The 16,702-nt window shown below is 42.8% G+C and overlaps 1 protein-coding gene across 1 annotated transcript in view; it reads left to right on the top strand.

Moving 5' to 3' along the window:
• The first annotated feature begins 11,940 nt into the window (after window positions 1-11,940).
• Window positions 11,941-16,702, top strand: part of fibcd1b (fibrinogen C domain containing 1b) — a 248,405-nt gene continuing 243,643 nt past the window's right edge. The window contains exon 1 of the mRNA XM_024397223.1: window positions 11,941-13,093. Coding sequence (XP_024252991.1) covers window positions 13,022-13,093 — 72 coding nt within the window. The 5' untranslated portion in view covers window positions 11,941-13,021. The remainder of the gene's footprint in view (window positions 13,094-16,702) is intronic.

Below are 16,702 nucleotides of genomic sequence, written 5' to 3'. Positions count from 1 at the left end.
TGACAATTTTTGGGGCCTTACTCTGACACCGCCTGGTATAGAGCTCCTGGATAGCAGGAAGCTCGGCCCCAGTGATGTACTGGGACGTACGCATTACCCTCTGTAGTACCTTGCGGTTGGAGGCCGAGCAGTTGCCATACCAGGCAGTGATGCAACCAGTCATGATACTCTCGATGGTGCAGCTGTGGAACTTTTTAAGGATCTGAGGACCCATGCCTGAGAGTCTTTAGGCATCTTTTGACAAAGTCCAAGCGGGCTGTAATGTGCCTTTTACTGAGTGGCTACCGTCTGGCCACTCTACAATAAAGGCCTAATTGGTGGAGGGCTGCAGAGATGATTTAAGAATGCTGGTGGCCATTGTGTTCTGGGGACCTTCAAAACTGCAGTAATGTTTTGGTACCCTTCCCCAGATCAGTGCCTCGACACAATCCTGTCTCCTAGCTCTACAGACAATTTTTTCGACCTCATCATGGCTTGGTTTTTGCTCTGATATGCAGTGTCAACTGTGTGACATTATATAGACAGGTGTGTGCCTTTCCAAATCATGTCCAATCAATTTAATTTACCACAGGTGGACTCCAATCAAGTTGTAGAAACATCTCAAGGATGATCAATGGAAACAGGATGCACCTGAGCTCAATTTCGAGTCTCAGAGCAAAGGGTCAGAGTACGTATGTAAATGTCATATATTAATTATACATTTGCAAAAAATCTCTAAAAACCTGTTTTGGCTTTGTCATTATGGGGTATTGTGTGCAGATTGCTGAGAATTTGTATTTATTTAATCAATTTTAGAATAAGGCTGTAACGTAGCAAAATGTGGAAAAGGTCAAGGGGTCTCAATACTTTGAGGATGGTCACATGTTTCATGAACTGAAATAAAAGATCCCAGAAATGTTCGATACCCACAAAAATCTTATTTCTCTCACATTTTGTGCATAAATTTGTTTACATCCTTGTTAGTGAGCATTTCTAATTTGCCAAAATAATCCATCCACCTAACAGGTGTATCATAGCAAGAAGCTGATTGAACAGCATGATCATTACAGAGGTCCCACTTGTGCTGGAGACAATAAAAGGCCACTCTAAAATGTGCAGTTTTGTCACAAAATACAATGCCACAGATATCTCAAGTTTTGATGGAGCGTGCAATTTTTATGCTGACTGCAGTAATGTTCACCAGAGCTGTTGCCAGAGAATGTTAATTTCTCTACCATAATAGGCATCCTACGTCGTTTCAGAGAATTTAGCAATACATCCAACCGGCCTCACAATCGCAGAAAACCTGTATGGCGCTGTGTGGGTCAACAATAAGCTATGGACAACGAACACAATTGCACAATTTAGATATTGTGACAAAATCCTGAGGCCCATTGTCTTGACATTCACCTCATGTTTCAGCATGATAATGCACGGCCCCATGTCGCAAGGATCTGTACACAATTCTTGGAAGCTGAAAATATCCCAGTTCTTCCATGGGCTGCATACTCACCAGACATGTCACTCATTGAGCATGTTTGGGGTGCTCTGGATTGACGTGTATGACAGTATGTTTCAGTTCCCGCTAATATCCAGCAACTTCGCACAACCATTGAAGAGGAGCGGAACAACATTACACAGGCCACAGTCAACAGTCTGACCAACTCTATGGGAAGGAGATGTATGGCGCAACATGAGGTTAATGGTGATCACACCAGATACTGACTGGTTTTCTAATCCACGCCTCTACCTTTTTTTTAAGGTATCTGTATCTCCCGAGTAGTGCAGCGATCTAAGGCACTGCCTCTCAGTGCTAGAGGTGTCACTACAGACCTTGGATCAATTGTGGGCTGTATCACAACTGGCCGTGATTGGAAGTCCCATAGGGCGGCCCAGAACTGGCCCAGTCTTAACTGACTTGCCTAGTTAAATAAAGGTAAAATAAAATATCTGTATTCCCAGTCATGTGAAACCCATAGATTAGGGCCTAGTGAATTTATTTAAATTGACCAACTTCCTTAAATGACCTGTAATCAGTAAAATCTTTGAAATTGTCCTAGATCTTTCAGGTAATAATTTCAGGTAATACATTCAATGCAGTTATTTAGCTATGGGCTCTGCATAAACTTCTAACTTATAGACTCTGTCTCTTGCGCAATATGCAGCAGGAGCTCCGCTGGCCTCTCTCCTTACAAGAATGCTCCTTGGAGTTCCAGGAATAGCTAGACTAGAATAACTTCTTGCTGAAAGAATGTATTTTTAGCATGTCTTATACAAATAGACTATTGGAGGAGGGATACAAGCACTTGTTTGCTGAATTTGAAGTACATCAGCCAATAGAACTCATGGCCACATGCCGGGGAGTTTGAAAGAAGAAAGAATGCAGGATGGCGGCAGGATACAGCAGCTATTTGTTCAGACCCATAACCATTCAATCTTCGTGAAGAGAAAAGAATGCCATCTGCATCTTATTCTAGTCCTATATTATTCAAGTATGATGAAGATCAGGACAACAAAACATTTAAATTAGCTACTGAAAGCAAGGAACGAACGAAGCAACAATACAGAAAGAGTAAGTAGGCTAATATGCACATCGCTCAACATTAGGGGAAACATTATGAAAGGTATACATGTGTCAGCCTACTAATTATAAACATTTACAATAGGCCCTACTATATTTCAAAATTAAAATCGAATTCGCTAGCCTAAAATTGCAACTTTGTAGGCTGCATGTCCTGCACCAACATTATGTTCTCTCCAAGGTGCATGGTTTGAAAGAGGTGCATAATTCTAGTCCATATAATACAGTATACTACAACACAGTAATACAGCCCGCACTCAAAAATATTAGCTTACTGGAGCTTGTTTTATTTACTTACCCAAGAGAGCATAGCTATATCTATAGGCATTCATCATTTGGGCTTTTTTTGACTCACAAATGCCCATAAAATATCTTGAATGTAAGGATCACCAGGCTCAGGTAGCATCAGACTTTAATTTTCATGCCAATCAAAGCATTCATATTTTAGCAGATTGTCTTGTCCAGATCGACTTATAGGAGCAATCAGGGTTAAGTGCCTTGCTCAAAGGCACATTGACTGATTTTTCACTAGTCATCTCAGGGATTCAAACCAACAACCTTTCAGTTACTGGTCCCACACTCTTAATCCCTAGGCTACCCGCAGCCAACTTTATATGCTTTAGAATGACACTTCCAGTTTGGGTGGGAAATACCGGGTTACCCGGGGGAAAAGTGATTATTCTTGGAATGGAACATTTGTAAAATACAGGGAAAATATTCGACCTTAATCTGTATATTATTTTTTAGATGTTTGTGGCTGCTGGTGAACCATGATGTGCTGGCATAATCAAAGTGACACTGGACTAGTGCACTTGCCACAGTCTTTAGGATGTCTATAGCTAGGTTTCCATCCAACTGGTGACAGATTTTCATGTGACTATTCTAAAGTCTGCATATAAACAATATGAGCATTTCAGGGTTCCCTTAAAGAAAATTTGGCCCCTGACAAAGTGGCCTGGAAGATTTCCATTTAAGAAATTTATTGGATATCCATATGCTTTGAGATCCGACTTGGCGCAGCCAGTGCCCTCAATAAATGAGGGATATTGGCCAAATGAGCCACATTTACGTGTCCTTAAAAACAGCCTAGATCAAATGACCAAAACACCATTCCTTGTGTTTCGATGTGTAGCATATGCAAATCTTTATTGCCTATTTTTGAAATAGTTTTTTAGGCTACTTTCCTGAAAAAAATAATTGTCCACCTCATGGTTCAGCTGTCTAAGATTTGAGCACTAAACGCATCTGGGCATTGCATGCATAGGCTTAGGTGTCCACCGTATGATTCATTTAAAGTTTTATATAGCCTATATAAAGGAGGAGAAGCTTAGGTCCATCCCCAGAGAGATAGAGAGAGATAGAGATATGCCGGTGGCATTCTACAACACCGGCATGCATTTCTTAATGCCAGATGCCTACTGCGTCTGCTATACAGATGTAAACATACAGAGGGAGGTTAATTCATACATTTTCTACCAGAATATTTTGGATGAAGAGAAGCATTATATTGTTAGATCATAGGAGTAATTCTCTTAGGCCTGAAACATTCTTTCTCACCTCAAGTTCAACAGTTGAAGCGCAGGTGTGCACTTGACACGTCTGTAGTTAGAATGAGACCAAGGCGCAGCATGGTATGCGTACATTCTCTTTGAATGAACACCGAACAAACCAACAAAATGAACAAATGAAATGTGAAGCTATACAAAATAGTGCTGACAGGCAACTACACATAGTCAAGATCCCACACCAGAAAGTGGGAAAAAGGCCTGCCTACATATGATCCCCAATCAGAGACAACGATAAACAGCTGTCTCTGATTGGGAACCATATCAGGCCAACATAGAAATACACAACATAGAATGCCCACCACAAATCACACCCTGATCCCTCCGCTTCTGTGGAACTGGACCGTGGATCGTTGCCGGAGGAACCGGACCGTGGATCATCGGCGGAGGCTCAGAACTGGGAACCACCGCTGGAGGCTCAGAACTGGGAACCACCACTGGAGGCTCTGGACTGCAGCTCATCGCTGAAGACCCTGGACTGGGGACCGTCGCTTGAGACCCCGGACTGGGGACCGTCGCTAGAGGCCCCGGACTGGGGACCGTCGCTGGAGGCCCCGGACTGGGGACCGTCGCTGGAGGCTACAACACCGGCATGTATTTCTTAATGCCAGATGCCTACTGCGTCTGCTATACAGATATAAACTGGGGACCGTCGCTGGAGGCTCCGGACTGGGGACCGTCGCTGGAGGTTCCGGACTGTGGACCGTCTTTGGAGGTTCCGGACTGTGAAACTTCGCTGGAAGCTCTGGACTGGGAACTGTCGCCGGAAGCTCTGGACTGTTGAGGCGCACTGGAGGCCTGATGCGTGGGACCGGTACAGGTGGCATCGGGCTGATGACACGCCCCTCAGGGCGAGTGTGGGGAAGAGGCACAGGACGTCCTGGACTGTGGATATGCACTGGAGACCTGATGCGTGGGACCGGTACAGGTGGCACCGGGCTGATGACACGCACCTCAGGGCGAGTGCGGAGAAGAGGCACAGGACGTACTGGACTGTGGAGGTGCACTGGAGACCTGATGCGTGGGATCGGTACAGATGGCACCGGGCTGATGACACGCACCTCAGGGCGAGTGAGGAGAGGAGGCACAGGACGTACTGGACTGTGGAGGCACAATGGAGGTCTATAGCGCAGAGCTGGCACAACCCTTCCTCCTGACTGGATGCTCACTCCAGCCCGGAAAGTGCGGGAAGCTAGCACAGGACGCACTGGGCTGTGAAGGCGCACTGGAGACCTGATGCGTGGGACCGGTACAGGTGGCACCGGGCTGATGACACGCACCTCAGCACGCCCGCTCTGCAGCGCTCTGAATGCCAGCACCTCTCTCCAGAATCTTGGGTCAAGCTCCTCACTTGACTCCCTGACTGGCTCCATGTCCCTCCCCCAAAAACATTTCTTGGGGTTGCCTCTCGTGCGTGCTCCGTTGAGCTATCTCCTCGTATCGTCACCGTTCCGCTTTTGCTGCCTCTATCTCCTCCTTAGGATGGCGATACTTCCCGGCCTGCGTCCAGGGTCCTTTTCCATCCAGGATCTCCTCCCAAGTCCACTCCTCCTGTACACGCTGCTTGGTCCATTTTTGGTGGGATCTTCTGTCATTTCCGTCATTAGAATGAGACGCAGTGTGGGATGCGTACATTCTCTTTTATTGAATGAACGCCGAACAAACCAACAAAATGAACAAACGAAAGCTATACAAAATAGTGCTGACAGGCAACTACACATAGTCAAGATCCCACACCAGAAAGTGGGAGAAAGGGCTGCCTAAATATGATCCCCAATCAGAGACAACGATAAACAGCTGTCTCTGATTGGGAACCATATCAGGCCAAAATAGAAATACACAACATAGAATGTCCACCCCAAATCACACCCTGACCTAACCAAATAGAGAAATAAAACGTCTCACTAAGGTCAGGGCGCTGCCTTCATATTATAGACTTGCAGTAACTAAAGCTTAATAATAGCCACACCACACCAAACCAAACCACAAAAGTTTCTAAACTTTATTAGGGTAATATCAAAATATAGTCAAGCCATTGTTTATAAGGAATTACAGTTAGAACTTAATTTGGCCAAAGAAAATGTCTCAACAGTACGAAATAAAACAATTGCAAACTGGTTTAAACCTTGACAAAAGTTTAGAACAGGCTATATTGCAACAATAACCAACAAAGGCAAATGCCTACCATACCCAACAAATGACAGAAACAGGCTGATGTTATTTTTTTACAACATACCTACTTATTAATATCTTAAACTAAATATGGAACACACATTTTGCCAATAAAATGCTCAACAGAATTAAACAAAACAGCTTTCGCAAATTTAAAAAAAAGGATTTCGATTAATAAATAGGCTTACAATAATAACAATGATATACAATAATAATAATAATGACGAACAAAATTGCATCCTACCTGAATAGGGAGTTGCACAGTAGCCTGCATTTGGGCATGACAACGTGCTTCTCATCTTCCATTACAACATTAAAACATATTTTTTAAATCCACCTTCTAGGCTTTTCACTACAGGCATAGTATTTTTCCTCTAATGTTTGTTTTACTTCATCTTCACAATCAAAAGCGGTCTAGGCCAAGGCTCCTCTCTCTCTCATTCTCCTCAGCAGCAGGCTCACATGTGCGCAAGGCATGAGAGAATGGTACTGAAGCGCAAATTTGGGGTGGAGGCTATGATAGATTGTCCTGAGCAATTTGGCCCACTACAATTTTATTGTTTGGCTTTTCATTTTTGATTAGCCAAAAGCCACAATGCTGGACAAGGGAAACCCTGGCACCTTTTCCCATTAGAGTTGTGTTTCCACCAAATTGACTTGTTGCAGATAAAAGTCTGGCAAAAAATACAGAGTGCACATAAAACTTAATTACAGAATAAAGTTAAGTGGGTAACCAACCATAGCATTTTCAACCTGCTAAAGTCGGGTCCTCTCCTTGTTCGGAAGGCGCACGGTGCTCGGCGTCGCCGGTCTGCTAGCCATCGTCGATCTACTTTTAATTTTCCATTTGTTTTGTCTTGTTTTTCAACACACCTGGCTTCAATTACCTCATTTACGTGTTGTGTATTTAACCCTCTGTTCCCCCCATGTCTTTGTGTGGGATTGTTTATTGCAGTGCTTGTGCACGTTCCCCGTGAGCGCACGACGGGTTATTTTTGTGCCCATTTATCTTGTTGTTCTGGATGCCATTGGTTTTGCTTAATAAATCTCCGGTTATTACCCAGTTCTGCTCTCCTGCGCCTGACTTCTCTGCTGCCAATTACGCCCCCCCGCTACAGCTTAGGTATAGCGACGTCTGGTATTGACGTGTGCTCTAGCCAAAAGCTTGCAGATACAGTGAAGTGCCTACTTACATGATGAGATTACTATGGACAAAAGTTCCAGATAAATTGTACTTATCAGCCAAGCATCAATCATCATGTCACTAGAAAAATACTCTCCATATTTATTGAAAGGAGCATCAACCTCATCACTGTGCACTTTCAACACTCTGTGAAGTTCATCATCATTTCAGCTGTAGCCTACTAAACTGGATGCTTTCCATTGATGTCGTGACATTTTTATCCAAAACTGGCTACTTTACTCGCATAAAAAGGTTGGATGGAAACTAACATACAGTATGTAATTGTTTTAAGATTGTCATGCCAAGGATAATTAAGCTATTTGATTTAGAGTTGTACCCCTTAAGGTATAAAAAAATATATATTTGATGAAACATTGAATTTGGCCCATAGAAACGCATTCAATAACTACTTCATACATAAACTCAGCACAAAAAGAAATGTCACTGTCAACTACATTTATTTATAGCAAACTTAACATGTGTAAATATTTGTATGAACATAACAAGATTCAACAACTGAGATATAAACTGAAAAAGTTTCACAGACATGTGACTAACAGAAATCGAATAATGTGTCCCTGAACAAAGGGGGAGTCAAAATCAAAGTAACAGTCAGTATCTGGTGTGGCCACCAGCTGCATTAAGTACTGCAGTGCATCTCCTCCTCATGGACTGCACCAGATTTGCCAGTTCTTGCTGTGAGATGTTGCCCCACTCTTCCACCATGGCACCTACAAGTTCCCACACATTTCTGGAGGGAATGGCCCTAGCCTTCACCCTCCGATCCAACAGGTCCCACACGTGCTCAATGGGATTGAGATCCAGGCTCGTTGCTGGCCATGGCAGAACACTGACATTCCTGTCTTGCAGGAAATCACGCACAGAACAAGCAGTATGGCTGGTGGCATTGGTATGCTGGAGGGTCATGTCAGGATGAGCATGTAGGAAGGGTACCACATGACGGAGGAGGATGTCTTCCCTGTAATGCACAGCATTGATATTGACTGCAATGACAACAAGCTGTGACACACCAATAATGTGACACACCGCCCCAGAGCATGATGGACCATCCACCTCCAAATTGATCCCGTTCCAGAGTACAGGCCTCGGTGTAACGCTCATTCCTTCGACATTTATTGTGAATCCGACCATCACCCCTGGTGAGACAATACCGCTACTCGTCAGTGAAGAGAACTTTTTGCCAGTCCTGTCTGGTCCAGCTACGGTGGGTTTGTGCCCATAGGCTACGTTGTTGCCGGTGATGTCTGGTGAGGACCCGCCTTACAACAGGCCTACAAGCCCTCAGTCCAGCCTCTCTTAGCCTATTGCGAACAGTCTGAGCACTGATGAAGGGACTGTGCATTCCTGGTGTAACCCGGTGTGATGTTCGGATGAACCGATCCTGTGCAGATGTTGTCACACATTGTCTGCCACTGCGAGGACAATTAGCTGTCCGTCCTGTCTCCATGTAGCGCTGTCTTAGGCATCCCACAGTAGGGACATTGCAATTTATTGCCCTGGCCACATCTGCAGTCCTCATGCCTCCTTGCAGCATGGCTAAGGCATGTTCACGCAGATGAGCAGGGACCCTGGGCATCTTTCTTTTGGTGTTTTTCAGAGTCAGTAGAAAGACCTCTTTGGTGCCCTATGTTTTCATAAGTGTGACCTTAATTGCCTACCGTCTGTAAGCTGTTAGTGTCTTAACGACCGTTCCGCAGTTGCATGTTCATTAATTGATTATTGGTTCATTGGAAAAGCATGGGAAACAGTGTTGAATCATTTACAATGAAGATCTGTGAAGCTTTTTGGATTTTTACAAATTAGGGGTCCTGAAAAAGTCCTGAAAAAGGGACGTTACTTTTTCTTGTTAAATAAAAATAGAAATCAAATGCAATAATTTCAAAGATTTTTACTAAGTTACAGTTCATTTAAGGAAATCAGTCAATTGAAGTAAATTCATTGGACCCTAATCTATGGATTTCACATGACTGGGCAGGGTTGCAGCTGTTGGTGGGGAGTCACCCACTGGGGAGCCAGGCACAGCCAATCAGAATGAGTTTTTCCCCACAAAAGGGGAAGCTTGTGGAAGGCTACCCGAAACGTAAACAATTTAAAGGCAATGCTACCAAATACTAATTGAGTGTATGTAATCTTCTGGCCCACTGGGAATGTGATGAAAGAAATAAATGCTGAAATAAATAATTCTCTCTACTATTATTCTGACATTTCACATTCTTAAAATAAAGTGGTGATCCTAACTGACCTAGAACAGTGATTTTATACTAGGATTAAATGTCAGGAATTGTGAAAAACTGAGTTTAAATGTATTTGGCTGAGGTGTATGTAAACTTCCGACTTCAACTGTATACTTTCATTTATTTTTTAAAACTGGTACCTAAAACTAGGCTACATTCAGACTAGTCTTGTGAGGCTTGTGGGTGTCCAATAGCAAAACAACCAAAATGTTTTGTGTTTGGGATAGACTCACTTTTCAATCAAGGGCTAATATTACAGAAAGAAGTTGGGAGATTGGATGTACCAACTTCAGACAAGCTTCTTGCTATGTAGGCGTCCTAATAGTTTGTAGCCCAAACTGTTCGGACGCTACAGACGTTTCGTGAAAATACCGATTTTCGGGACGTCTCATGGTCGGTCTGATATACACTGCTCTGGCCCTGCCACTTTTCTCTGCAGATGCGCAGATGCGAAAGGACGACATCAGCGGATGCAGTGAATTGAGACACAGCCCAATCAGTAACAAAAATATATCTCTAGTTTATTAAAATGATTGATTTTGATGGAGATGTTTTTATTATGCTTATTCGATTGCCGTGGGACTGCGGACATCAACTCTAGTGTTTTTTAATGTCAATCCATTTTGAGGATACTGAAATTATATTATGGATGAACATGATTACAGGAGACTTTTGAATTAGCCTAATCAGATTAAAACATAGTGACTGGGTGTGTTTATGCCACATATAAAATATAATAGATTTTAAAATGTAAAATTACACATATTTGGGCTATACTGAAGCGTTCGATTCTAGGTGCGCGAGGAATAGCCACTCGGATTGGAGAGGAGCGCGTGTAAAGCATTCCTGAATAACTGTGGCTGCTGTGAGACACGTCATTATAGGACGATTTGGGATTAAGATCATCTGAAACAGACAGCGCATTCAGTATCAGAAGTAAAAATACAGCCAGACTGGCCTGCTACTGTGTCTTTCTAGACTTTATATGCTGTGGAGAGTAGACCCACAACTGATCCAAATCGAATTCAAATTCAAATTACATTTAAATTACAGGGCTTTTGCTCCATTATTTAAATTTCATTTTCACTGCAACCAAAAGTAGAATTGTGTATATACTTGAAAACAATAATGCAATTATGCGTTGCATTTTGGTGTTGTAGGCTACCAGTCTAGGGTAGGATATGTGTATTGCCGCTAAACGAGATCAATAGGGGAGACCGTTAGACTGGTAGACTATACTGACCTGTGGTATAGTAGTTAGCACACGGAAAGGGCAGTGCATGAGGGAAGTATCAAAACTTCTTCATATAGGGCGCATGCAAGCAGATGATGAAAATTGGCTAGGATGGAAGAAATCATACAGTAAAACCTGCAAAAGACCAAATGTTAACAAGAAAAAAAAACATACAACCCTCCCCAAAGAAAAAAAAGGTTGACAACCCTCTCCTGCTTTAGATCCCCCTTGGTATTTTCCAATGTATTCCTAAACATATGTGATTAGAGTATGTTGAAATTGTGCTGGAATAGTGGAGGCAGCGCCTGTTTTCTTTGTGACTTGTGGTAACTCTCCGTGGTTCTAAATCAGTCTTTTTTTATTAGTCCGAAAATGCCGGAAACATTAACTTGCTTGACAATGCGGATGGTCATATACCTGTTTGTTACATGCAATATGTTTTGTGGACTTCACCGGACAGATGTTGCTCTCCGGTTGTGTGATGAAACAAAGGTGTGGTTGAATTTATTCTGCCACTGCGTCTTCTTATTGTTTCGACTTTAGGCCTATATATCACGGTATCACGGTATTAAACTCATGTTTTTATTAATGGAACTTGATGTCTATGGAAATATTACATTTTCTCTGCACCTATAGGGATACACTTTCAACAACTACATGCAACTGCTTTGCAAGTTACAGGTACAGCATGCGTGTGGTGTAACACATAAACATAACGAAACTGTGTTTCCTACTATTGTTAATACATACTCCATTTAATAACCTGTTATCAGAGTTAGGTATCCAACAAATATAGGTGACGTTGCTGCATACGGCACATACATTTTGTGCATCCACAAGCTATGAAAAACAAGTAGCTTAAATTAAATCAGGCAACGACTTGCTTTTGCTTCAACCCAGACGTTTCATCTGTAGCCTGTTGGTAGCAACACAACACATACGATTTGGGAGAAAGAGAGAGAGAGGAATAGATAGACTACATTCATTTATCAGTACATTCTATTGAGAGTTGGATCTAACCCACAATAGTCTCGTGTGTGTTTTGTTCTGTTATCTTTTCGCACATTGGTTTCTGCAGAGTGAAGGAGTCTCGGGGGCCCAGGAAAAGCAGTGTAGGGGGTAGGCGGTACAGCTCGAGCTGTGCGGTGGCAGAGTCGGTGACAGAGGTACAGCAGTAGCCCAGCTGCGCGTGGAGGGCACAGCAGACAGAACGGAGCAGAACTGGGAACCTGGGTGGAACGTGCCGCGCGCATGACAGCTTCAAAGGAACGCAGCGCCGCGCGGCAGCACACAAATTGAGCCCGCTAATCTGAACCCCTGCACCGCTCTTGTCAAAAGCATCTGTGTGAAATAACCCTCCTCATGCAGATCAGCTTCTAAACTAGGGCAGGCTTTATCCCTCATCTGTTCCGCGTCGCCGCCGACCAGAGCCTCATAGTCAGCAGTGGATAGTGCAGGAATGAAGTGGACCGCATAGCAAGAAATCAGGCGATAGGCTACCGCACCTTGGCTTTGTCCTTTTCACTCAAAACGTGACACAGTCTGGAACTATCCAGACGTTATTTTTTACTATTTCAACAATACTGAGGATAACACCTAGTTTGCACTTCCTGAACGATTGGAGACCGCAAAGGAGATCTTTTTACCCAGACAAATTTATTTGGATGACCGGCTTTCCAAGTGGCTTTTTTATTGGATTCTCTACTACTTGGACTTTAATCTCAGAATCTCTGATTGTTATCCGTCGTTGCATGTAGAGGGTAACGGTAAAAAAAAATAACCGAAGAAAATCCGAGAAATCGAAGTTCAAGTTCTGTAAATACGTTACATATGAGTTGACTATGTTTAGTTCCCCGCCACTCCTGCTAGAACCGTAGCCAGCCCCTGTGGTAGAGAAGTTGTTTAGCTTCTCTCTCCCTCTGTGCGCGAACACTTAGAGCTAACACCCCTTTCTATGTAGTAGATCGCCTGGAAAGAAACACAAAAATAGAGCGTTCTCCTTCACCCCCGCCTCGTACCAACAGGCGGTTCTGGTCTAAGGTTCTCCAGAGAATGGTAAATGGCCGATGGGGAATCATGAACAGCACTTTGGAACTCGAAGATGGACCACGGCATAAAAAACAGGTATGTACCTACCCTCCTTGTCCACATTTTTCCTTGCGCAGCTGTGCGCTGTATTTGTTGTCTTTATAGATTTTGTATAGCGCGCCAGAAAGGCAGGTGCAACTTTGGCGCAGTATTTTGTTTGCCTCCCGCTAGAAGGCTAGATGCTAATCGAGTCCGTGGATGTCCATCCCCTAAACCCTAACCGTAACCTCAACCACTACCGTTATCCTAACCCCAACCATAACCCTTACCTTCCCATAACCCAAACATTAACGATTACATTAACCATGTGAAATGTCAACTTCAATAGGTAGGGGACTCCCCAAGGATCCCGGATAGTCACACTGTATTTGGGTGCAGCGCTCTATTCCGTGGGAGTAGCAGTGGAGCTCCCCTCTCTCTCTCCCCTGGCTATGGCACTTCTTGTTCCTGTCACAGTTTGTAAACCCAGCTGTATATCAAGTGGATGGCTAATAGGTTATTTTGTTTCCCTCAATGCAAGCCTCGGAAGAGACAGCGCTATTCTCTGGAGTTGAAATTGCTTCACAGATAGAGAAATAGCCGAGAAAGGGGAAGAGAGTCTTTGGATTTGGACTGTGTGATATTGGCTATTCACCTCCGAGTTCCATGAATGATGTTTTTGAATCTACAGGGCCCTCGAAAAAATGCTGGGTGTATGCACTCTAAAAATAATGCTGGGTTATAAACAACCCAATTTGGGTAAATATTGGACAGAACACACATTTGGTTATTTTGACAAAGCCAATTGGGTCACAAACAACCCATTGTTTTCTTTAAATTGGATTGTTGATGCTGGGTTATTGAGCTATGATCCAAGGGGTCAGATCAGAAGACTGGAGGCGTGGCTTAGTAGGGGTGTGACTTTCAGATAGTTATTTTTGCCCCCCCCCATGAGAGTAAATGTCTTTCTGTTGAATCTGTTCTGTTTAATGCATGTTAAAATTAAAGTAACTGTCATATTATATTTTGTTTGTGTGGAATTGGATGCTGTTTGATTGAACCAGATGAAAGTATGATGACTAAAATGTACTGTTATTTCATAAAGTTACTGGTCATGTCCCCCATGTCAAACAGTTGGATTCAGAAAGAGGGATTATTGAAGGGATAGGGTGACATCAACCTAACTCTAATTTTAATACACCAATGGTAAAATGATATTCTCTTACCTAATTTTAAGAAGTGTCACCTTGTAACCATCATCGGAGAAGGCGTGTTTGCAGAGGGGCGTGGTTTATATAGCTAGATAGCTACTCTACTGGTGCCACAATTTGACTGTAGGGTGTCAGCAAATATATTTCAACGTTTACACTATTGATCTATGGCAAAGATACTTATATGTCTCCCCTTTCATCTGTGTCTGGTATTAGATAGTTACTAGCTAGCTAGGTCTTCAGCCAGCATGGAACAGGGTCGTTCAAATCTCTAACGTAATTGTCAAGTCATTGGAACCGCATCACAAAAGAAATGGAAACAGAGCTGTATGTAGGTGTTTTAAATCATTGCTGCAATTTCACTGTTTGAGTTGCTTTGTGTGTCACCACATTTGCTTGAGTTGGATTGTCACGCCCTGACCTTAGAGATCCTTGTATGTCTCTATTTTGGTTTGGTCAGGGCGTGAGTTGGGGTGGGCATTCTATGGTTTGTGTTCTATGTTTTCTATTTCTGTGTGTTTGGCCGGGTGTGGTTCTCAATCAGAGGCAGCTGTCTATCATTGTCACTGATTGAGAACCATACTTAGGTAGCCTTTTCCCACCTGTGTCTTGTGGCTAGTTGTTTTCTGTTTTGTGTCTTTCTGCACCAGACAGAACTGTTTCGGTTTCATTCGTTCTCTTCGTTGGTTTTTGTTAATCCGTGTTCAGTTCAAATAATAAATACGAAGACGTACCACCCTGCACCTTGGTCCTCCACTCCTTCCAACAGCCGTTACATGGATGTATTGCACCACTGCTCACTGCATCCAAGTTTCTTGACACAGGCCTTTCAAAGAGCTTTTAATCAAGGCGAGCTCATGATTATAAAATCCCTACTCATTCAGAACTTAATTTCAAACTTCCTGGTATTGAGCCATTAGATAAAATAGTACTTTTCCAAAAATGTTGAGCATTTCTATCTTCAAAAAATGTTATGTAACTCAAAAGGCTATAAACACATGGGAATCATAATGACTGTTCAGGACCCTTAAATGAGTAATGATATTCATGATCACCTTTTACTTTAAAGGTCCAACACAACTATTAACACCCACAAACATGATACTGTTCTACATTCACCCCGATTACAAAAATGGATCGCTCTTACAGACAGTGAGCCACGTGGCTTGCTATATAAAGCAGGCAGACAGGCATCAAGGCATTCAGGTATTGTTCGATTTAAATTCAGAATGGGCAAAACAAGTGACATAAGCGACTGTGAGCGTGGTATGATCGTCGGTGCTAGGCACGCCGGATCCAGTATTTTAGAAATGTCTGCCCTCCGGGGCTTTCACGCACAGTAGTGTCTAGTGTTTACCGAGAATGGTGCAACAACCTAACAGGCGGGCCACAAACAGACAAATAATGGCACAGTACAACTGCGGTGTGCAGAACAACATTTTGGAATGCACAAGTCCTCTATCATTATAATGGTTATTGCTGCAGACGACCAGACCAGGTTCCATTCCAATCAGCCAAAATCAAGAAGAAGCTCCAGTGGGCACATGATCACCAACACTGGACAATTGAGAAGTGAATAAACATTTTCTGGTCCGACGAATCCCAGTTCCTGTTCCGTTATGCCGATGGCAGAGTCAGGTCATTTTGTAAATTTACTTTTTAGTTCTTTTTTCTTCTTTTCCTTTAACTTCTTGACGCTACCCATCCCGGTACCGGGATAATTGTCATCAGTAACCGCTGAATAGCATAGCGCCACAGTCAAATAATATTACAAAAAAATATTCATATTCATGAAATCACAAGTGCAATATTGCAAAACACAGTTTAGCCTTTTGTTAATCCACCTGTCGTCTCAGATTTTGAAATTATGTTTTACAGCGAAAGCAATCCAAGCGTTTGTGTAAGTTTACCGATAGCACAGCATAACATTATGTACACTAAGCATTAAGTAGCTAGGTCACGAAAATCAGAAAAGCAATCAAAAAATTGTTTACCTTTGATGATCTTCTGATGTTTTCACTCACGAGACTCCCAGTTACACAACAAATGTTCCTTTTGTTCCATAAAGATTATTTTTATACCCAAAATACCGACGTTTGTTTGTCACGTTATGTTCAGAAATCCACAGGAAAGAGCGGTCACGACAACGCAGACGTATATTCCAAATAATATCCATAATGTCAAAATGTCAAAACATGTCAAAAGTTTTTTATAATCAATCCTCAAGTTGTTTTTAAAATATATATTCGATAATATATCAACCGAGTGTGTAGCTTTTTCAATAACAGCGGGAGAAACAATGGCCGCTTTACTCAGTTGCGCAAAACTCACTCTGAGAGCCCCCACCTATCCACTTACGCAATGTGATCCTTCACGCTCATTTTTCAAAATAAAAGCCTGAAAATATGTCTAAAGACTGTTGACACCTTAGGGAAGCCATAGAAAAAAGGAATCT

The sequence above is a fragment of the Oncorhynchus tshawytscha genome, linkage group LG33 (assembly GCF_018296145.1).
Source record: "Oncorhynchus tshawytscha isolate Ot180627B linkage group LG33, Otsh_v2.0, whole genome shotgun sequence".
Taxonomy (NCBI): Eukaryota; Metazoa; Chordata; class Actinopteri; order Salmoniformes; family Salmonidae; genus Oncorhynchus; species Oncorhynchus tshawytscha.
The sequence above is the reverse complement of the archived record's forward strand: the minus strand, read 5'-3'. Positions and strand labels throughout refer to the sequence as shown.